The sequence below is a fragment of the Pseudophryne corroboree genome, chromosome 9 (genome assembly GCF_028390025.1).
Source record: "Pseudophryne corroboree isolate aPseCor3 chromosome 9, aPseCor3.hap2, whole genome shotgun sequence".
NCBI lineage: Eukaryota > Metazoa > Chordata > Amphibia > Anura > Myobatrachidae > Pseudophryne > Pseudophryne corroboree.
Window position 1 is genome coordinate 44,606,392 of NC_086452.1, and position 23,038 is coordinate 44,629,429.

General features: G+C 48.3%; 1 protein-coding gene across 6 annotated transcripts in view; it reads left to right on the forward strand.

The window, feature by feature from the left end:
- OMA1 (OMA1 zinc metallopeptidase) overlaps positions 1-16,789 on the forward strand; it is a 140,910-nt gene extending 124,121 nt beyond the window's left edge. For 5 of the 6 annotated variants that reach the window (XM_063939272.1, XM_063939273.1, XM_063939270.1 and 2 more), the window contains one exon: positions 720-2,677. In XM_063939272.1, the coding sequence (XP_063795342.1) occupies positions 720-911 (192 nt within the window). In that variant the 3' untranslated portion in view covers positions 912-2,677. Of the gene's footprint in view, positions 1-719; positions 2,678-16,590 lie in introns of those variants that run through there. The other variant, XM_063939274.1, reaches the window with a different exon arrangement.
- Positions 16,790-23,038: the final 6,249 nt, after the last annotated feature.

The following is a 23,038-nucleotide window of genomic DNA, read 5'->3' on the forward strand; positions in this document are numbered from 1 at the left end:
TAGCATACTGGAAAATTCCCTGGTCTCCGCTTCGTTACCCTGGTCTAGAGCAAGGTCGCGGACCCTGGACTTAGAGGGAGATGTACTAAGAAGTGAAAAGAGTAGAGAAGTGAGCCGGTGGAGAAGTTGCTTATGACAACCAATCAGCATTGAAGTAACATTTATAATTTGCATACTATAAAATTATACAGAGCAGCTGAGTGGTTGCCATGGACAACTTCTCCACTGGTTCACTTCTCCACTCTTTTCACTGCTTAGTACATCTCCCCCATAGTCCCAGGTTGTTTGCATTCAGACCTACCTAAATCCCAAGTTGATGCACGTTCACACACAAGTAAACGGGATTTTGACATAGGTCTGAAGGGGGTATTACTTTTCTGTTTGTCCACTTATTTTATTGTTGGCAGCGATCCGGACACTCCTTCGTTGTCCGGACCGCGCCCCGCCAACAGCGTTCAAAGTAATTCAGACTGCGATCGCTGCAGCGATGCAGTCTGGGTTACCCCCAATGTTTTATTCATTTATGATCAGAGTAAAGTGTATTAAACGTTTAACAATCTTACAACTGAACAGCGGACATCGGCCGCTCACATTAAAAGCAATCTTTCATTATTGTTTTTCTTTACGGTCTGATCCTGAATGACGGGATTGCAGCCTTTGTGTCTCAGTTCTGTACTATGGTTTATGACGCTGACTGTCTTAAACGTTCCCTTTTTCAGGCCCTTAAGTTGAGAGACTCCTGCAACTGCTCTGAGCTCCCCTCTGTCGACCCAAGGTACATTTTTGAGTTGAGTGTGAAGCATCTGCTCCAGACCCAAAGGGGCCGCGATGGACAAGCGATCGCCGGAGAACTGGTGCCTGTCCAGGTGGATGACCGAGTCCCTCTCGTTTCCGCAGTCACAGCGATTTAATGGATTATTCAGCATTTCACGACTCTCCGTCTGGAATGGGAAATGTTTGACAACATTGAGCGTTGCCCGGGATGGTCTGTCTTACACAACATTACATTGACGGTTCTGCGTGTTTCTCTCCTGGCTGTGGCTTTATAGAAACATCTTCTAGTGTTTTCTACTAATATATTTTATACAGTGGTCATCTTTTTAAGGCGGCTACTGCGCCTCCATCCAAGGACCGTTTTGAAGCGGGTTTTTTAATGAAATGGTGTGCGGGTAATTTTCTGTGACGCTCTAACCCAGGGGTGGGCAACATTATTGTCTTTCAGCGCCAGGTGCTCAACATTACAAACCAAGATAATTTAGGGTTCTCACCGCCCTTTCAGCCTATACATACATATATATATATATATATATAAGTAATAGATGGGTCCTAATATTGGGGGTCATTCCGAGTTGATCGCTAGCTGCGTTGTTTTTAGCGCATCGATCAGGCTAAAAATCGGCATTTCTGCCCATGCGTATGCCCCGCAATGCGCAGGTGCGTCGTACGAGTACAGTGAGCATTGTGGGTTTGCACAGAGTCTAACGAAGATTCCAGTCACACGGCCGAACGCAGGAAGATTGACATGAAGTGGACGTTTCTGGGTGTCAACGGACCGTTTTCAGGGAGTGCTTCGAAAAACGCAGGCGTGGCAGAAGAAACAGGTGTGGCTGGGCGTTCGCTGTCAAAAAGCCACACCGTTCATTAAATAGGTCCTGTCGAATCCATTCCGACAAATTCATGTCGGAATGGATCCGACTTTAATTGAATATCGCTGCAACGGCATTAATTGCAGCCTGAGTCCCTTTTGGTTGTGCGCACGCGTAGTGGCCGCACTGCGCGTGCGCACACGGTGAGATGAGAAACCTCTACCTGATTGATAGGTGGAGCGGGAGGGGGCGTGCCAACGGCGTTGAATGGGGGGCGCGGTCCGGACAACGCAGGCAAGTCCACACTGTTGCTGGGGCAAGCCGTCTGCCTGCGTGACGTCACGGGCAGCCACTGCGAGTCGCCTGCCTTTCGCACCAGTGCGGGGAAGAGGGGGGAGGTAGGGCCTGACATGTGAGGCGGACTAGCCCTGTGCTGGGTGGGCGTCACCTGCATCTCAGAGAAACTGGTGATAGAGGTGTTAAATTTAGCACATCTACTGCTCGTGAAAAAGCAGCATTTTAATGCGCCAGGAAGCCGTGACATCACTGCAGCACAGCGTAATGCTTTTCTGTTGTAGCCAGCTCCAGGTTTCTATGTTCAGGCTGCGTTGTGCGTTGTCAGAGACCGGGCATAGGACGCACGTGCTGCCATCCCTGTGTTGGATACACCAGTATATACAGCTTTGTTTCACATCCAAGGGCAACAACAATACACAAATCTAAATATGTGGCTGGTAAGCAAGGATGTTGTGAATAAATTGCAGGACGGTGCTTAAAAGCGAAGCCAACGTCCAAACATCCATGCAAGAGAAATAATTGCAGAAATATCCGCAGCACCTTGAGAAAGGGGAGATATAAAATAATAAATACCCTTCCCCAAATAACAGCGGAGATATGTCAATGCACATGACACTTTCATATATTGGAATGTTGATTTTTAATCTTTCCTTGGACAAGACAGGCCCACTCACTTATGTACTGTCTTTGTTGCTCACTACACCGTGCCATATTTCTCAGTCAGTCAACCCTCACCGCTGACTTCCCCAGTTACTGAGTCACTGGTTGTATTTTAAATAAAAAATAAAATAATAGACTGTGCTGTATATTTTCATTCTTAGATGCTCTGTACAGCACAGTACATCTTATTTTCTCTGACGTCCTAGTGGATGCTGGGAACTCCGTAAGGACCATGGGGAATAGCGGCTCCGCAGGAGACTGGGCACAACTAAAGAAAGCTTTAGGACTACCTGGTGTGCACTGGCTCCTCCCTCTATGACTCTCCTCCAGACCTCAGTTAGAATTTTGTGCCCGGCCGAGCTGGATGCACACTAGGGGCTCTCCTGAGCTCTTAGAAAAGAAAGTTATATTTAGGTTTTTTATTTTCAGTGAGATCTGCTGGCAACAGACTCACTGCTACGAGGGACTTAGGGGAGAGAAGCGGACCTACCTGCTTGCAGCTAGCTTGGGCTTCTTAGGCTACTGGACACCATTAGCTCCAGAGGGATCGAACACAGGCCCAGCCTCGGTCGTCCGGTCCCGGAGCCACGCCGCCGTCCCCCTTGCAAAGCCAGAAGCAAGAAGATGTTCCTGAAAATCGGCGGCAGAAGACTTCGGTCTTCATTAAGGTAGCGCACAGTACTGCAGCTGTGCGCCATTGCTCCCTATGCACACCACACACTCCGGTCACTGATGGGTGCAGGGCGCTGGGGGGGGGGGCGCCCTGGGGCTGCAATAAGAGTACCTTACTGGCAAAATAACACATAATATAGTCATTAAGACTATATATGTGTAAAATCCCCTGCCATATATTCCATAAAAAAGTGGGAGAAGCCCGCCGAGAAAGGGGCGGGGCTATCTCCCTCAGCACACTGGCGCCATTTCCTCTCACAGCTCCGCTGGAAGGATGCTCCCAAGGCTCTCCCCTGCAGTTTCCAGACTTCATAGGGTAAAAAAGAGAGGGGGGGGGCACTAAATTTAGGCGCAGTATCTGTATATTAATAGCAGCTATAAGGGAAAAATCACTGTATGTATAGTGTGAATCCCTACATTATATATAGCGCTCTGGTGTGTGCTGGCATACTCTCTCTCTGTCTCCCCAAAGGACTTTGTGGAGTCCTGTCCTCAGTCAGAGCATTCCCTGTGTGTGTGCGGTGTGTCGGTACGGCTGTGTCGACATGTTTGATGAGGAGGCTTATGTGGAGGCGGAGCAGGTGCCGATAAATGTGATGTCACCCCCTGCGGGGTCGACACCTAAGTGGATGGATATGTGGAAGGAATTACGCGACAGTGTCAACTCCTTACATAAAAGGTTTGACAACATAGCAGATGTGGGACAGCCGGCTTCTCAGCCCGTGCCTGCCCAGACGTCTCAAAAGCCATCAGGGGCTCTAAAACGCCCGCTACCTCAGATGGCAGACACAGATGTCGACACGGATACTGAATCCAGTGTCGACGATGATGAGACTAGTGTACATTCCAATAGAGCCACCCGTTACATGATTACCGCAATGAAAAATGTGTTGCATATTTCTGATATTACCCCAGGTACCACAAAAAAGGGTATTATGTTTGGGGAGAAAAAACTACCACTGGTTTTTCCCCCTTCTGATGAATTAAATGAAGTGTGTGAAGAAGCGTGGGCTTCCCCCGATAAGAAACTGGTAATTTCTAAAAAGTTACTAATGGCGTACCCTTTCACGCCAGAGGACAGGTCACGTTGGGAGACATCCCCTAGGGTGGATAAAGCGCTCACACGTCTGTCAAAGAAGGTGGCACTACCGTCTCCGGACACGGCCGCCTTAAAGGAACCTGCAGATAGAAAGCAGGAGGCTATCCTGAAGTCTGTATATACACACTCAGGCATTATACTGAGACCAGCTATTGCTTCAGCATGGATGTGCAGTGCTGCAGCTGCGTGGTCAGATTCCCTGTCAGAAAACATTGATACCTTAGACAGGGACACTATATTGCTAACCGTAGAGCACATTAAAGACGCAGTCTTATACATGAGAGATGCACAGAGGGATATTTGCCGGCTGGCATCTAAAATAAACGCAATGTCCATTTCTGCCAGGAGAGGATTGTGGACTCGGCAGTGGACAGGTGATGCTGATTCTAAAAGGCACATGGAAGTTTTGCCTTGCAAGGGTGAGGAGTTGTTTGGGGATGGTCTCTCGGACCTCGTTTCCACAGCTACAGCTGGGAAATCAGCATTTTTACCCCATGTTCCCTCACAGCCAAAGAAAGCACCGTATTATCAGGTACAGTCCTTTCGGCCCCAGAAAGGTAAGCGGGTTAAAGGCGCGTCCTTTCTGCCCAGAGGCAGAGGTAGGGGGAAAAAGCTGCAGCATACAGCCAGTTCCCAGGAACAAAAGTCCTCCCCCGCTTCATCTAAGTCCACCGCATGACGCTGGGGCTCCACAGGCGGAGCCAGGTACGGTGGGGGCCCGTCTCAAGAACTTCAGCGACCAGTGAGCTCGCTCACGGGTGGATCCCTGGATTCTACAGGTAGCATCTCAGGGGTACAAGCTGGAATTCGAGACGTCTCCCCCTCGCCGTTTCCTCAAATCTGCCTTGCTGACGGCTCCCTCGGACAGGGAGGCAGTGCTGGAGGCAATTCACAAGCTGTATTCGCAGCAGGTGATAGTCAAGGTACCCCTCCTTCAACAGGGACGGGGTTACTATTCCACAATGTTTGTGGTACCGAAACCGGACGGTTCGGTGAGACCCATCTTAAATTTAAAATCCTTGAACACTTATATACGAAGGTTCAAGTTCAAAATGGAATCGCTCAGGGCGGTTATTGCAAGCCTGGACGAAGGGGATTTCATGGTATCACTGGACATCAAGGATGCTTACCTGCATGTCCCCATTTACCCCCCTCACCAGGAGTACCTCAGATTTGTGGTACAGGACTGTCATTACCAATTCCAGACGTTGCCGTTTGGTCTGTCCACGGCACCGAGGGTATTTACCAAGGTAATGGCAGAGATGATGATACTCCTTCGAAAAAAGGGAGTTATAATTTTCTCTAACGTCCTAAGTGGATGCTGGGGACTCCGTAAGGACCATGGGGAATAGCGGCTCCGCAGGAGACTGGGCACATCTAAAGAAAGCTTTAGGACTATCTGGTGTGCACTGGCTCCTCCCCCTATGACCCTCCTCCAAGCCTCAGTTAGATCTCTGTGCCCGAACGAGAAGGGTGCACACTAGGGGCTCTCCTGAGCTTCTTAGTGAAAGTTTTAGTTTAGGTTTTTTTATTTTCAGTGAGACCTGCTGGCAACAGGCTCACTGCATCGAGGGACTAAGGGGAGAAGAAGCGAACTCACCTGCGTGCAGAGTGGATTGGGCTTCTTAGGCTACTGGACATTAGCTCCAGAGGGACGATCACAGGCCCAGCTTGGATGGGTCCCAGAGCCGCGCCGCCGGCCCCCTTACAGAGCCAGAAGGCAGAAGAGGTCCGGAAAATCGGCGGCAGAAGACGTCCTGTCTTCAACAAGGTAGCGCACAGCACTGCAGCTGTGCGCCATTGCTCTCAGCACACTTGACACTCCGGTCACTGAGGGTGCAGGGCGCTGGGGGGGGCGCCCTGAGACGCAATAATAAACACCTTGGATGGCAAAAAAATGCATCACATATAGCTCCTGGGCTATATGGATGCATTTAACCCCTGCCAAAATACATAAAAAAACGGGAGATAAGGCCGCCGATAAGGGGGCGGAGCCTATCTCCTCAGCACACTGGCGCCATTTTCCCTCACAGCTCCGTTGGAGGGAAGCTCCCTGGCTCTCCCCTGCAGTCACTACACTACAGAAAGGGTTAAAAAAGAGAGGGGGACACAAATTAGGCGCAGTATTAACTATACAGCAGCTATAAGGGGAAAAACACTTATATAAGGTTATCCCTGTATATATATAGCGCTCTGGTGTGTGCTGGCAAACTCTCCCTCTGTCTCCCCAAAGGGCTAGTGGGGTCCTGTCCTCTATCAGAGCATTCCCTGTGCGTGTGCTGTATGTCGGTACTTTTGTGTCGACATGTATGAGGAGAAAAATGATGTGGAGACGGAGCAGATTGCCTGTAATAGTGATGTCACCCCCTAGGGGGTCGACACCTGAGTGGATGAACTGTTGGAAGGAATTACGTGACAGTGTCAGCTCTGTATAAAAGACAGTGGTTGACATGAGACAGCCGGCTACTCAGCTTGTGCCTGTCCAGACGTCTCATAGGCCGTCAGGGGCTCTAAAGCGCCCGTTACCTCAGATGGCAGATATAGACGCCGACACGGATACTGACTCCAGTGTCGACGGTGAAGAGACAAATGTGACTTCCAGTAGGGCCACACGTTACATGATTGAGGCAATGAAAAATGTTTTACACATTTCTGATAATACGAGTACCACCAAAAAGGGGTATTATGTTCGGTGAGGAAAAACTACCTGTAGTTTTCCTGAATCTGAGAAATTAAATGAGGTGTGTGATGATGCGTGGGTTTCCCCCGATAACAACTGATAATTTCTAAAATGTTATTGGCATTATATCCTTACCCGCCAGAGGTTAGGGTGCGTTGGGAAACACCCCCTAGGGTGGATAAAGCGCTCACACGCTTGTAAGGGCTCTATCCTCTCCTGAGATGGCCGCCCTTAAGGATCCTGCTGATAGAAAGCAGGAGGGTATCCTAAAATGTATTTACACACATACTGGTGTTATACTGCGACCAGCAATCGCCTCAACCTGGATGTGCAGTGCTGGGTTGGCGTGGTCGGATTCCCTGACTGAAAATATTGATACCCTAGATAGGGACAGTATATTTTTGCCTATAGAGCATTTGAAAGATGCATTTCTATATATGAGTGATGCACAGCGGAATATTTGCCGACTGGCATCAAGTCTAAGTGCGTTGTCCATTTCTACCAGTAGAGGGTTATGGACACGTCAGTGGTCAGGTGATGCGTATTCCAAACGGCATTTGGAAGTATTGCCTTATTAAGGGAGGAGTTATTTGGGGTCGGTCTTTCAGACCTGGTGGCCACGGCAACAGCTGGGAAATCCACGTTTGTACCCCAGGTCGCCTCTCAACATGAGAAGACGCCGTATTATCAGGCGCAGTCTTTTCGTGGATAAGCGGGCAAAAGGTTCCTCATTTCTGCCCCGTGACAGAGGGAGAGGAAAAAGGCTGCAGAAATCAGCCAGTTCCCAGGAACAGAAACCCTCTCCCGCCTCTGCCAAGCCCTCAGTATACGCTGGGGCTTTACAAGCAGAATTAGGCACGGTGGGGGGCCCGTCTCAATGAATTTCAGCGCGCAGTGGGCTCACTCGCAAGTAGACCCCTGGATCCTTCAGGTGATATCTCAGGGGTACAAATTAGAATTCGAGACGTCTCCCCCTCGCCGTTTCCTAAAGTCGGCTTTACCGATGTCTCCTTCTGACAGGGAGACAGTTTTGGAAGCCATTCACAAGCTGTATTCCCAGCAGGTGATAATCAAGATACCCCTCCTGCAACAGGGAACGGGGTATTATTCCACACTGTTGTGGTACCGAAGCCGGACGGCTCGGTGAGACCGATTCTAAATCTAAAATCTTTGAACACTTACATACAGAGGTTCAAATTCAAGATTGAGTCACTCAGAGCAGTGATTGCGAACCTGGAAGAAGGGGACTACATGATGTCTCGGGACATCAAGGATGCTTACCTTCATGTCAAAATTTACCCTTCTCACCAAGGGTACCTCAGGTTTATGGTACAGAACTGTCACTATCAGTTCAGACGCTGCCGTATGGATGGTCCACGGCACCCCGGGTCTTTACCAAGGTAATGGCCGAAATGATGATATTCCTTCAAAGGAAGGGAATTTTAGTTATCCCTTACTTGGACGATTCCCTGATAAGGGTAAGATCCAGGGAACAGTTGGAGGTCGGTGTAGCACTATCTCAGGTAGTGTTGCTGCAGCACGGTTGGATTCTCAATATTCCAAAATCGCAGCTGGTTCCGACGACTTGTCTTCTGTTCCTAGGGATGATCCTGGACACAGTCCAGAAAAAGGTGTTTCTCCCGGAGGAGAAAGCCAGGGAGTTATCCGAGCTAGTCAGGAACCTCCTAAAACCGAGCCAAGTCTCAGTGCATCAATGCACAAGGGTTCTGGAAAAAATGGTGGCTTCCTACGAAGCAATCCCATTCGGCAGATTCCACACAAGAACTTTCCAGTGGGACCTGCTGGACAAATGGTCCGGGTCGCATCTTCAGATGCATCAGCGGATAACCCTGTCACCAAGGACAAGGGTGTCCCTCCTGTGGTGGTTGCAGAGTGCTCATCTTCTAGAGGGCCGCAGATTCGGCATTCAGGACTGGGTCCTGGTAACCACGGATGCCAGCCTGCGAGGCTGGGGAGCAGTCACACAGGGAAGGAATATCCAGGACTTATGGTCAAGCCTGGAGACATCACTTCACATAAATATCCTGAAGCTAAGGGACATTTACAATGCTCTAAGCTTAGCAAGACCTCTGCTTCAAGGTCAGCCGGTGTTGATCCAGTCGGACAACATCACGGCAGTCACCCACGTAAACAGACAGGGTGGCACAAGAAGCAGGAGGGCAATGGCAGAAGCTGCAAGGATTCTTCGCTGGGCGAAAAATCATGTGATAGCACTGTCAGCAGTATTCATTCCGGGAGTGGACAACTGGGAAGCAGACTTCCTCAGCACGACCTCCACCCGGGAGAGTGGGGACTTCACCCAGAAGTCTTCCACATGATTATAAACCGTTGGGAAAAACTCGACAGGTATTGCGCCAGGTCCAGGGACCCTCAGGCAATAGCTGTAGACGCTCTGGTAATACCGTGGGTGTACCAGTCAGGGTATGTGTTCCCTCCTCTGCCTCTCATACCCAAGGTACTGAGATTGATAAGATGGAGAGGAGTAAGCACTATATTCGTGGCTCCGGATTGGCCAAGAAGGATTTGGTAACCGGAACTTCAAGAGATGCTCACGGAGGATCCGTGGCCTCTACCTCTAAGAAGGGACCTGCTCCAGCAAGGACCCTGTCTGTTCCAAGACTTACCGCGGCTGCGTTGACGGCATGGCGGTTGAACGCCGGATCATGAAGGAAAAAAGGCATTCCGGATGAAGTCATCCCTATCCTGATCAAAGCCAGGAAGGATGTAACCGCAAAAACATTATCACCGCAATTGGCGAAAATATGTTGCGTGGTGCGAGGCCAGTAAGGCCCGACGGTGGAAATTCAACTGGGTCGATTCCTACATTTCCTGCAAACAGGAGTGTCTATGGGCCTGAAATTGGGGTCCATTAAGGTTCAAATTTCGGCCCTGTCAATTTTCTTCCAAAAAGAACTAGCTTCAGTCCCTGAAGTTCAGACGTTTGTAAAAGGGGTACTGCATATACAGCCTCCTTTTGTGCCTCCAGTGGCACTTTGGGATCTCAATGTAGTTTTGGGTTCCAAAAGTCACATTGGTTTGAACCACTTAAATCTGTGGAGTTAAAATATCTCACATGGAAAGTGGTCATGCTGTTGGCCCTGGCCTGGGCCAGGCGCGTGTCAGAATTGGCGGCTTTATCCTGAAAAAGCCCTTATCTGATGTTCCATTCGGACAGGGCGGAATTGAGGACTCGTCCTCAGTTTCTCCCTAAGGTGGTTTCAGCGTTTCACCTGAACCAACCTATTTGTGGTGCCTGCGGCTACTAGGGACTTGGAGGACTCCAAGTTGCTAGACGTTGTCAGGGCCCTGAAAATATATGTTTCCAGGAGGGCTGGAGTCAGGAAATCTGACTCGCTGTTTATCCTGTATGCACCCAACAAGCTGGGTGCTCCTGCTTCTAAGCAGACTATTGCTCGTTGGATTTGTAGTACAATTCAGCTTGCACATTCTGTGGCAGGCCTGCCACAGCCAAAAATCTGTAAATGCCCACTCCACAAGGAAGGTGGGCTCATCTTGGGCGGCTGCCCGAGGGGTCTCGGCTTTACAACTTTGCCGAGCAGCTACTTGGTCAGGAGCAAATACGTTTGTAAAATTATACAAAATTGATATCCTGGCTGAGGAGGACCTGGAGTTCTCTCATTTGGTGCTGCAGAGTCATCCGCACTCTCCCGCCCGTTTGGGAGCTTTGGTATAATCCCCATGGTCCTTACGGAGTCCCCAGCATCCACTTAGGACGTTAGAGAAAATAAGAATTTACTTACCGATAATTCTATTTCTCATAGTCCGTAGTGGATGCTGGGCGCCCATCCCAAGTGCGGATTGTCTGCAATACTTGTACATAGTTATTGTTACAAAAATCGGGTTATTATTGTTGTGAGCCATCTTTCAGAGGCTCCTCTGTTATCATGCTGTTAACTGGGTTCAGATCACAGGTTATACGGTGTGATTGGTGTGGCTGGTATGAGTTTTACCCGGGATTCAAAATCCTTCCTTATTGTGTACGCTCGTCCGGGCACAGTATCCTAACTGAGGCTTGGAGGAGGGTCATAGTGGGAGGAGCCAGTGCACACCAGATAGTCCTAAAGCTTTCTTTAGATGTGCCCAGTCTCCTGCGGAGCCGCTATTCCCCATGGTCCTTACGGAGTCCCCAGCATCCACTACGGACTATGAGAAATAGAATTATCGGTAAGTAAATTCTTATTATCCCGTACTTGGACGATCTCCTTATAAAGGCGAGGTCCAGGGAACAGTTGCTGATCGGAGTAGCACTAGCTCGGGCAGTGCTACAACAGCACAGCTGGATCCTGAACATTCCGAAGTCGCAGCTGGTTCCTACAACGCGTCTACTGTTCCTGGGGATGGTTCTCGACACAGAACAGAAAAAAGTGTTTCTCCCGGAGGAGAAGGCCAAGGAGTTGTCATCTCTAGTCAGAAACCTCCTAAAACCAAAACAGGTGTCGGTGCACCACTGCACGCGAGTCCTGGGAAAGATGGTGGCTTCTTACGAAGCAATTCCATTCGGAAGGTTCCATGCAAGGATCTTTCAGTGGGATCTGTTGGACAAGTGGTCCGGATCGCATCTTCAGATGCATTGCCTAATAACCCTGTCTCCGAGGACCAGGGTGTCTCTGCTGTGGTGGCTGCAAAGTGCTCATCTTCTAGAGGGCCGCAGATTCGGCATACAGGACTGGATCCTGGTGACCACGGATGCCAGCCTTCGAAGTTGGGGGGCAGTCACACAGGGAAAAAATTTCCAAGGACAATGGTCAAGTCAGGAGACTTCCCTACACATAAATATTCTGGAACTAAGGGCCATTTACAATGCCCTAAGTCAGGCAAGACCCCTGCTTCAACACCAGCCGGTGCTGATCCAGTCAGACAACATCACGGCGGTCGCCCATGTAAACCGACAGGGCGGCACAAGAAGCAGGATGGCGATGGCAGAAGCCACAAGGATTCTCCGATTGGCGGAAAATCATGTGTTAGCACTGTCAGCAGTGTTCATTCCCGGAGTGGACAACTGGGAAGCAGACTTTCTCAGCAGACACGACCTCCACCCGGGAGAGTGGGGACTTCATCCAGAAGTCTTCCAAATGATTGTACAACATTGGGAAAGGCCACAGGTGGACATGATGGCGTCCCGCCTCAACAAAAAGCTAAAAAGATATTGCGCCAGGTCAAGGGCCCCTCAGGCGATAGCTGTGGACGCTCTGGTAACACCATGGGTGTACCAGTCGGTGTATGTGTTCCCTCCTCTGCCTCTCATACCCAAGGTACTGAGAATAATAAGAAGGAGAGGAGTAAGAACTATACTCATTGTTCCGGATTGGCCAAGAAGGGCTTGGTACCCAGAACTTCAAGAAATGATCTCAGAGGACCCATGGCCTCTGCCGCTCAGACAGGACCTGCTGCAGCAGGGGCCCTGTCTGTTCCAAGACTTACCGCAGCTGCGTTTCACGGCATGGCGGTTGAACGCCGGATCCTGAAGGAAAAGGGCATTCCGGAGGAAGTTATCCCTACGCTAATTAAAGCTAGGAAAGAAGTGACCGCAAACCATTATCACCGCATATGGCGGAAATATGTTGCGTGGTGTGAGGCCAGGTAGGCCCCAACGGAGGAATTTCAGCTAGGTCGATTTCTGCACTTCCTACAGTCAGGGGTGACTATGAGCCTAAAATTGGGTTCCATTAAGGTCCAGATTTCGGCTCTATCGATTTTCTTCCAAAAAGAACTGGCTTCACTACCTGAAGTTCAGACATTTGTTAAGGGAGTGCTGCATATTCAGCCCCCTTTTGTGCCCCCAGTGGCACCTTGGAATCTCAACGTGGTGTTGGATTTCCTAAAGTCGCATTGGTTTGAACCACTTAAAACCGTGGAACTAAAATATCTCACGTGGAAAGTGGTCATGCTGTTGGCCTTGGCTTCGGCCAGGCGTGTGTCAGAATTGGCGGCTTTGTCTTGTAAAAGCCCTTATCTGATTTTCCATATGGATAGGGCGGAATTGAGGACTCGTCCCCAATTTCTCCCAAAGGTGGTTTCAGCGTTTCATTTGAACCAGCCTGTTGTGGTGCATGCGGCTACTCGTGACTTGGAGGACTCCAAGTTGCTGGACGTAGTCCGGGCCCTAAAAATCTATGTTTCCAGGACAGCTGGAGTCAGAAAGACTGACTCGCTATTTATCCTGCATGCGCCCAACAAGTTGGGTGCGCCTGCTTCAAAGCAGACTATTGCTCGCTGGATCTGTAGCACGATTCAACTTGCACATTCTGCGGCTGGACTGCCGCATCCTAAATCTGTAAAAGCCCATTCCACGAGGAAGGTGGGCTCTTCTTGGGCGGCTGCCCGAGGGGTCTCGGCTTTACAACTTTGCCGAGCTGCTACTTGGTCGGGGTCAAACACATTTGCTAAATTCTACAAGTTTGATACCCTGGCTGAGGAGGACCTAGAGTTCGCTCATTCGGTGCTGCAGAGTCATCCGCACTCTCCCGCCCATTTGGGAGCTTTGGTATAATCCCCATGGTCCTTACGGAGTTCCCAGCATCCACTAGGACGTCAGAGAAAATAAGATTTTACTCACCGGTAAATCTATTTCTCGTAGTCCGTAGTGGATGCTGGGCGCCCGTCCCAAGTGCGGATTGTCTGCAATACTTGTATATAGTTATTGTTTAACTAAAGGGTTATTGTTGAGCCATCTGTTGAGAGGCTCAGTTATATTTCATACTGTTAACTGGGTATAGTATCACGAGTTATACGGTGTGATTGGTGTGGCTGGTATGAGTCTTACCCGGGATTCAAAATCCTTTCCTTATTGTGTCAGCTCTTCCGGGCACAGTATCCTAACTGAGGTCTGGAGGAGGGTCATAGAGGGAGGAGCCAGTGCACACCAGGTAGTCCTAAAGCTTTCTTTAGTTGTGCCCAGTCTCCTGCGGAGCCGCTATTCCCCATGGTCCTTACGGAGTTCCCAGCATCCACTACGGACTACGAGAAATAGATTTACCGGTGAGTAAAATCTTATTTACTATGTTAACTTCCAAGTGGCTGAGCTTGTAAAACTGCTCTATTAGAAAAACTGAGATAGTGAAATAAATGACAGGGCCGGTGCTAAAGTGGAAGGAGGGTGGGCAATCTGGCTGCATCTCACTGTTTCCACCATGCAGATTGATCTTCCACGGGCCGTTTCAAGGACTGTGAAGTGTGTTGGCATGCGCTAGCCAAGATGTGATAATAAGCTGGGTGGGTCCGCACTGGGTGCAGGACGGTGCCATCTTTTTGGTGCTGTTATTTTCAATCACAGATTGGCCCAGATTTATCAAGCCTTGGAGAGTGATAAATTGCACGTTGATAAAGTATCAACCAATCAGCTCCTAACTGTCATGTTTCAGGCTGTGCTTGAAAAATGACAGTTAGGAGCTGATTGGCTGGCATTTCATCCCTGTGCAAGTTATCACTGTGCAAGGCTTGATAAATATGGGCCTTAGTATAGTAACCACAGCTGAATACTAATATATGGGGGGGGGGGGGGACATTTCACATTTTCCTACAGTGAAGGATACGGCTAATTCAGGTTAAATATAAATATCACAGATATCACTATACAGCTCAGTGCTGATTGCAGCCGATATTTTTTAAAATTATTAAAAGTCTGAGAAGTTCACATTGTTCTTTGTGCTGTCGTTGTCTGTTCGTCATTTTTATGACTCCATGGGGCAGATGTATTAACCTGCAGAAGGCATAAGGAAGTGATAAACCAGTGATAAAGCAGTGTTAAGTGCAAGGTGATAACGCACCAGCCAATCAGCTCCTAACTGTTAATTTACATATGGGAGCTGATTGGCTGGTGTGTTTATCACCTTGCACTTTTTATCACTTCCTTATGCCTTCTCCAGGTTAATACATCTGCCCCCATTTGTGTTTCGCATGAGCCTTGTCCATGATAAATCTAGGAGATCCTCTAGGACTCTGGAATTTTTACAAATTTCCCAGTTCTGGTACATCCAGTAACACAACACATCCCCACCTGTATGAGTGTTCTTCTGCGTCCCCACCTGTATGAGTGTTCTTCTGCGTCCCCACCTGTATGAGTGTTCTTCTGCGTCCCCACCTGTATGAGTGTTCCTCTGCGTCCCCACCTGTATGAGTGTTCTTCTGCGTCCCCACCTGTATGAGTGTTCTTCTGCGTCCCCACCTGTATGAGTGTTCTTCTGCGTCCCCACCTGTATGAGTGTTCTTCTGCGTCCCCACCTGTATGAGTGTTCTTCTGAGTCCCCACCTGTATGAGTGTTCTTCTGAGTCCCCACCTGTATGAGTGTTCTTCTGCGTCCCCACCTGTATGAGTGTTCTTCTGTGTCCCCCACCTGTATGAGTGTTCTTCTGAGTCCCCACCTGTATGAGTGTTCTTCTGAGTCCCCACCTGTATGAGTGTTCTTCTGCGTCCCCACCTGTATGAGTGTTCTTCTGCGTCCCCACCTGTATGAGTGTTCTTCTGCGTCCCCACCTGTATGAGTGTTCTTCTGCTTCCCCTTCCATTACTGTAATGTGAAATGGGAATACACTACATTATGGAGGGAATTATGGGGCAGATGTATTAATCCCGGAGAAGTGATAAGTGGATGGTGAAAACGCTCCAGCCAATCAGCTCCAATATGTAAATTGGCAGTTAGGTGCTGATTGGCTGGCGCGTTATCACCTTCCACTAATCACTGTTTTATCACTTCTCCAGGCTTAATACATCTGCCCCCATGTTCGCAGATCACAATACTGGCTGAGGGTTCAGCTCCACTTCAGTGTTGTCCATAGCAACGCACAGTAATATCCCGGAACAGGGGCGTTGAATGTCCGTGATTTCAATCACGCTTCTGTTCTAAGAAATGTGATTGGTATCATGATTGAAGGACCTCCTGAGAACCCAGGGCACCCCACAGCGAGAGATTCAGTTTACCCGTAGCTGTATTCCTACATAGCGTTTATTCAGATATATATGGAATAAGGTTCGCAGCACTCAAGTTCGTTCCTGAGGAGCAGGTCCGCTGATCTGAGACCTCCCTCCTGTATATGATGGTAGAGATAAGAGGGGGGGGGGGGGGGTAATTTTAACAAAGGTGTACATGTATACAACAGTGTTGCATAGCAGTTTAACATGTTGAACATATTAAATGGCTGTCCTTTATGGAGAACAGTTCAGACCGTAATTCCAACAAAAAATGTGTTATGACTTTTGAACCATAATTGCTATTTAAAATCTGTTTGCAGCAATGAACTTTTCAACACATTCTGATGTTATTTGACATGTTACACAACCACTTTTACATTTGATAAGACTGACTTAGAATCAAGATGGCCGAATTCAAGATGGCGCCCATGTTCGGTACGCACCCTAAAAGATAGCCCACCTCATCCATACCTTATTGGAGTATTCAGCTTTCCCATTTCCTGCACAGTTTTTGAAACAGAAGGGTGTACTTCGACTTTTGAATTACCGTGTGTGTGTGTGTATATATGTGTGTGTGTGTATATATATATATATATATAAACACAGTATATATAATATAATGATAGTAAAAATCTATATGTTACAGATGAACTGTTCTTGTTTTCCTCCGGATTGGACTCTCCTTCCGTTTTTCTGACTGGCGAGGCTTTTGCCCAGAACATGCCCCTTTGACGAAGCTCCATGCCCATCTGACAACTGCTGAGTCATCCCAAATTTAAATGGCATCACCGCCTCCTCCCACCTCCCCAGCAAAATTCTATTTTGTATAAAAGATTTCCCTTTGAGTCGTTTTAATACAGTAGGTGGCTGTTTTTATATATTTATGCTGTAATCGTCAGATGTTCTTCAAAAGCGAAAACGCTACATCTTTCAGGTTCAAAGGAAAACAGGAGGCGTTCTCTGCAAACACTGAAAATAATCAGTACCTCTATGTAATCCCAGTGCGACTCGTTAAAACTCAGCATCTGATCCGACAACATGATGGATGATCGCAAGAGCTCTGATGCCTATCGCCAATCCATAATTATGTTACTGGTCTTTAGCATTGAGACACCCGTTACAAACGAGATTTTATTTGATCAAGAAAATGCCGGTGTAATATTTATGAGGAGGATGCTGCAATGAATATTCACAAGGATTTGGGAGTAATGAATTCCATTCCCGTCCCATACTGGACCTTCGTTAGATCACAAATACTTTACACAAGGTTACATGTAACAGAGAGACTCTTCACGTTCCAAACCAATTACTGTGACCATCAAGTGAGCTTATGTAAGCAGACGCAAAGCTCCTCTCAGAGTTTCCATATGTGCATTTTCCATCTGTGGGTATTCGAGTACTAGTGCTGATAATGGGAATCTTAAGCAATAGTAATGGTCTGAGGTTGACCAAAGTTAAGAGCTAAGCAATAATGGGGGTAATTCAGAGATGGACGCTTATTACATCATTGATTATTGGCGCCTACTGCCAGCATCACAGATCCGAGTGCAACGTCCAAAGATGCAACATTGGATCATCGATGGTCGCATCCACCGGCCATCTAGGGAAACCTAAGCTTACCCAGAATGACTGCCGGAACGCCTCTGCTGGGGGGGCAGGAAATCTATGTACAATGCTCCCGTCACACCTACAAAACGGGGAGATATGCAGCCCCACCCACCCTCACCACACCGCTTAGTCACTGTCCCTGATTGGCCTGCTGCATTCCCATGACCCACAGTAATGATGCCTATCAATGGTTCAAACCACAAATGGTGTTACATCATCGATGTGAAGTACCGATAGCACCATCAATGATAAACCATCTGATGGTCATCCCAAATTTTTTATTTTGAGGGAGATACAGTAGTTGCCCAGGTAACATGGATAGTGCTAAATTTATTTATTTATTTATTAACAGTTTCTTATATAGCGCAGCAAATTCCGTTGCGCTTTACAATTTGAAATAACAATAACAAACTGGGTGATAACAGTCATAGAGGTAGGAAGGCCCTGCTCGCAAGCTTACAATCTATATGATGATGAATATGTACAGATGTGACCTCTTACATCTTTGCACCGTGCGCTACAAGTCGCGTTACACATAACGCGTGAGTATCATTTAACTTGGTAGCGCTGTGTGTCTTTTTTTGCGTTTTGTCCGAGAAAATGCGTCTTAGACGCAAAGTAATGTAATAGGACGCACACGCAGCTTCTGCTGATTAAAATGATATGCAGTATGCCTATATTCTGTGTGTGACCGCGACTGGATCAGCATACAAGATGCACTGCTACAGTGTTTTCCTGGAAAACACTAACTTGGCACTTCGGATGCAAGGATATAAGAAGACACATGTGTAAACTGCATTTTAGTGAGTGGCAGCCTATGTAAATCAGCCTAGCGCAGAATTATTCACAGTATGAACCAGCCGGTATGAAGTCAGCCACTATGGCCTGATTCTCAGCAATGATGAAGTTCACGGAGTTGGGTCGTTTTTTGCAACTGCGCATGAGCAGAAATTCCCAAAACTCCTTTGGCGCATTCAGCCCATGGTGTGTGTGTGCACAAAGGCGCAGTGGCAATTGATAAGCACAGTATCAAATGTTGTGGGAAAGTAGGGCGGAGACTGGAAGGTGGTGAGTAACGCACGCAAAAATGCTCGGTTTCATGGGAGGGATAGTGAAAGCGACTGCGCAGGTGCAGACTTAGAGGAGGCCATACTCCCAACAAACTACACCTGCCGCAGGGCTGTGTCAATGGTGCGACCGATGGTGGTGTCTAAAGAAGCACCAACGCTATTAGTGTGTATAGACGCTGATAGTGGGCATCACAAGCCTTGTACAGTCAGGCGCACACTTGTACCCCAGCGGTAGGGCTGATACTAGCATTTGCTAAAAAATCCCAAACCAGGGGCGTATTAAGAGAGGAGGCGGCCCGTGCGCAATCTCCGTTCAGGTACTTTCTGCTCCAGCAGAGCAGTAGACTATGAGCACTAGAGTCACTAGAATACTCTAGCGCTGTCCAAGATCATAGTTCACACGAGCAGGTCTACAGGAACATGGTGGGGCGGCCATTTTTTCAGTGATTTTTCTCCAGCACATGCACGAAATGCCTGGAAAATGGTCGCAGCATCTGGTGATTTGTGCAGTGCTGTAAGCCTCCGGAAGGGTAAGTATTGAAAAAAATGAGTGCACCCATTACAGATATGCCACTGTCCCAAACGCAACAACAGCAACCGACTGAATCAGACCCTGCATGTGCAGCCATTTTCCCATGAACAGGTTACCATGGTACTGGCAGCAGCCTAGCAATTCAACAGGTCGGATGATTGGCCGTATCCAGTTTGGACACCCATTTGTGTCAACAGCCTGTTAGTCCTATGTGTGTCCACCTCAAGTAATATAAAACGGGCCTGGCAAATAATCCAGTCTAACCATAATAACCATGAGCATAAAGGTGGACTAGATATGAGAGACGTGCTATGCAACCGGAGTTTCACCAAGAAACCAGACGTTTCTCCAGGAGACCTTTCTCCTGAGGTGCAATCTGTGAGTTCCGCTGTTGCCTCACTACTCTGGACTACAGGCCTGACTGTGAGCCATACCTGAGTTTGAATGCAGAGGCATCTAGCGGGTTTTAGCAAACTGCCCATGCGCAGCAGGGTGCGTACACATCTGCACGATTCAGAGTCGTACGCATCTCGATTGTTTCTCTGCGGCCGCTGAATGGGCATTTCTGGATGGGAACAATGCAAACGCATGTAAGAGAACCGTTTGGTGGGTGTATCGTGGGCAGGTAACCATAATTACTTGTAATGCCGAGTTGTATGTATGCAAAGTGGTCGCCAAATTCAGCCGCATCTCCAGCACTTGGCACGGGCTAGTGATAACGACTGCCCTCGTGGATGCAACTAAAACATGCAAAAGACTCAGACTACAGGTGTATAGTAACATTCCGCTCACCTCAGATGTCCAGAATTGCATTTGTATTACGTACGTGGGAATCAGGCCCTATATTTGTAAACTAGAAATTAAATGGACCCCCCAGCGTCTATCTCCTCTGCCGTTCTGACTCCTCTGCCACTCCAGTCCCTGCCCCCTCTCGTCCTGTTCTTTACCCCAACCTTCCTGTTCCTCTTCATTCCTGTAGCTGCAGACATGTCACATCTAATGTATTAATGGGTCAAGAGAACAATTTGCATAGGATTCGCATCGGAGTTCTTCTGCCTGCCCTGTGCAGCACCTGGAACAGCGGGCACATGCAGAATCCCCAGCACCGCCCACACTAGAAGGGTATTGAGCAGTAAGCAGGCAAGTCTGACGTCTGGAGAGATAAATGGCCAGCTGAGACGCTGGGCGCGCACATTACCACATTTTGTGCTCCAGAGCCAATTATAAAAAGATTCAATGCATGGTACCACTAGGAAGCAAATCTATCATACTTTACTGGCACTGGAGTGTTGCAAAGTTTGACAAGCGTGCCGAGTTTACACAGGTTTAATACTTAAATGAAAATGTTTTGGGGGATTTTTTTTTCTTTCCACCGTCAGAGCTGATGCACTGCTTTGCAATGATGGATGATGCATCAGGAACGTTATCATGTGAAACATTTACCAATGCAGAGCAAACAAAGCAATTCCGTGGGCACTCCCGTGTTTACGCTGGTGACAGGAGACGGTCTGCGCATCGCCCTGGCGAGGCTCGGGTTTAAAGGGGCGGTAGCAACTACGCCACAAATGAGTAATAAGGGAGTAGGAATAAAACAATCAGTTGTCTGTAATATCCAGCGTGAATGCTATGCAGCATATAGGCGCGATGTCGGTGTGTATGCCTATTGCCGGTCTTGCGTATGCAACTGTATGCTAATACCGCTACAAGCCGTCCCTGGTGTTCCGCCCACTTCCCATGCTAGATGCAGATTTCTCCATCAGAGTGCGGCCTCCAATGTGAGCGATTAAGCCTCTGAGTTCTCAACCAGTACAACGACACGTCCGCTGCACTCCCGAACCAAGCCCACAAGGCGGACCACCACTGTATAGCAACCTCCCAGTCGTGCCTAGAAACACCCTTCTAAGACCATCCGCCGCAATCGCTACTGCGTCTCTGCATGCAGATACTGTGCAGCCTTTTATCGACTTAGGCGAATGTGCAGTTCAAAAATATCGACCATTTGTGCGACTATCAGCATTGCGTGTGACCCATAATGTTCTACATTCAATATACATGACAGAACTGCATACAGGAGGGTCCCGCGCATGCAGCGTGTTAGGTTCCGGATGCCCGCTAAGAAGCAAAAGCCGCAAAGAACCGGAACATAGGGCCTAATTCAGACCTGATCGTAGCAGAAAATTTGTTAGCAGTTGGGCAAAACCATGGCCCTCATTCCGAGTTGATCGCTCGCTAGCTACTTTTAGCAGCCGTGCAAATGCTTAGTCGCCACCCACGGGGATGTGTATTTTCGCTTTGCAGGAGTGCGCACGCCTGTGCAGCAGAGCGCCTGCAAACACATTTTGTGCAGAACAAGAGCAGCCTTGTATTTACTTATTCTGTGCGAAGATTGCTGCGACGAGTGACACGGTAATGACGTCAGATACCTGCCCAGCAAACGCCCGGCCACGTCTGCGTTTTTCCAAACACTCCCAGAAAACGGTCAGTTGCCACCCAGAAACTCCCACTTCCTGTCAATCTCCTTGCGTCCGCCAGTGCGACTGAAAGCGTCGCTAGAACCTGTGCAAAACCACAAAGCTCTTTGTACTTGTACGACGCGCGTGCGCATTGCGGTGCATACGCATGCGCAGATTAGCCCCGTTCTGCCATAATCGCTGCGCTGCGAAAAACCGTAGTGAGCGATCAACTCGTAATGAACCCCATGTGCAGTGCAGGTGGGGCAGATGTAACATGTGCAGAGAGAGTAAGATTTGGGTGGGTTATTTTGTTTCTGTGCAGGGTAAATACTGGCTGCTTTATTTTTACACTGCAATTTAGATTTCAGTTTGAACACACCCCACCCAAATCTAACTCTCTCTGCACATGTTACATCTGCCCCACCTGCAGTACACATTGGGGGTCATTCCGAGTTGATCGCTCGCTAGCTACTTTTAGCAGCCGTGCAAACGCATAGTTGCCGCCCATGGGGGAGTGTATTTTCGCTTTGCAAGTGTGCGAACGCCTGTGCAGCAGAGCGGGTACAAACACATTTTGTGCAGAACAAGACCAGCCCTGTAGTTACTTATTCTGTGCGATGATTGCAGCGACGAAGGTCCCGGAATTGACGTCAGACACTTACCCTGCGAACGGTCAGTTGACACCCATAAACTCCATCTTCCTGTCAATCTCCTTGCGATTGGCTGTGCGAATGGAATCGTCGCTAGAAGCAATGCACAGCAATGATGCTCTTTGTACCCGTACGCTGCGCATTGCGCCCCATTAGCATGCATAGTTTTGCCATTTCTTTAAATGATCGCTACGCAGCGAACATCGGCAGTTACGATCAACTCGGAATGACCCCCATGGTTTTGCCCAACTGCTAACAAATTTGCTGCTGTGATCAGGTCTGAATTAGGCCCATTGTCCTTTGTCAGCCATAGATGCAGATAGCGTGCTTACACAGTATTTGAGGTAAGCGTGTTTCTTCTTTATCACTTATACCTCCACTAGATGCCATCGTAATTCTGTATAGTGATTTACTTGCCTGGCGCCCTTCTCTGACGGTATGTGGTATAGACGATCCACAGTGTTTAGGTCGATGGTCAATAAGTTGACCCCAAATAGTCAACATTAGGTCAACAGTGGTCAAGGTCAACGAGTACAAAAAAAGTACAGGGTCAAAAGGTTGACAGCAATGGTCGACACACAAATGACCGACACTTTTTTTAGGTGAAATCTTGTATGCTTCATTATAGGTGACCACCGTCAGTAGAAACGTGTACACTTCGGGTGAGGCGGCTTGCTTTGCTCACCACAGGTCACTATTCCCAATCGTACATGTGGATAGTAGATCATAAAACATGTCGACCATTTGTGTGTCAACTATTGTCATGTCGATCTTTTGAACC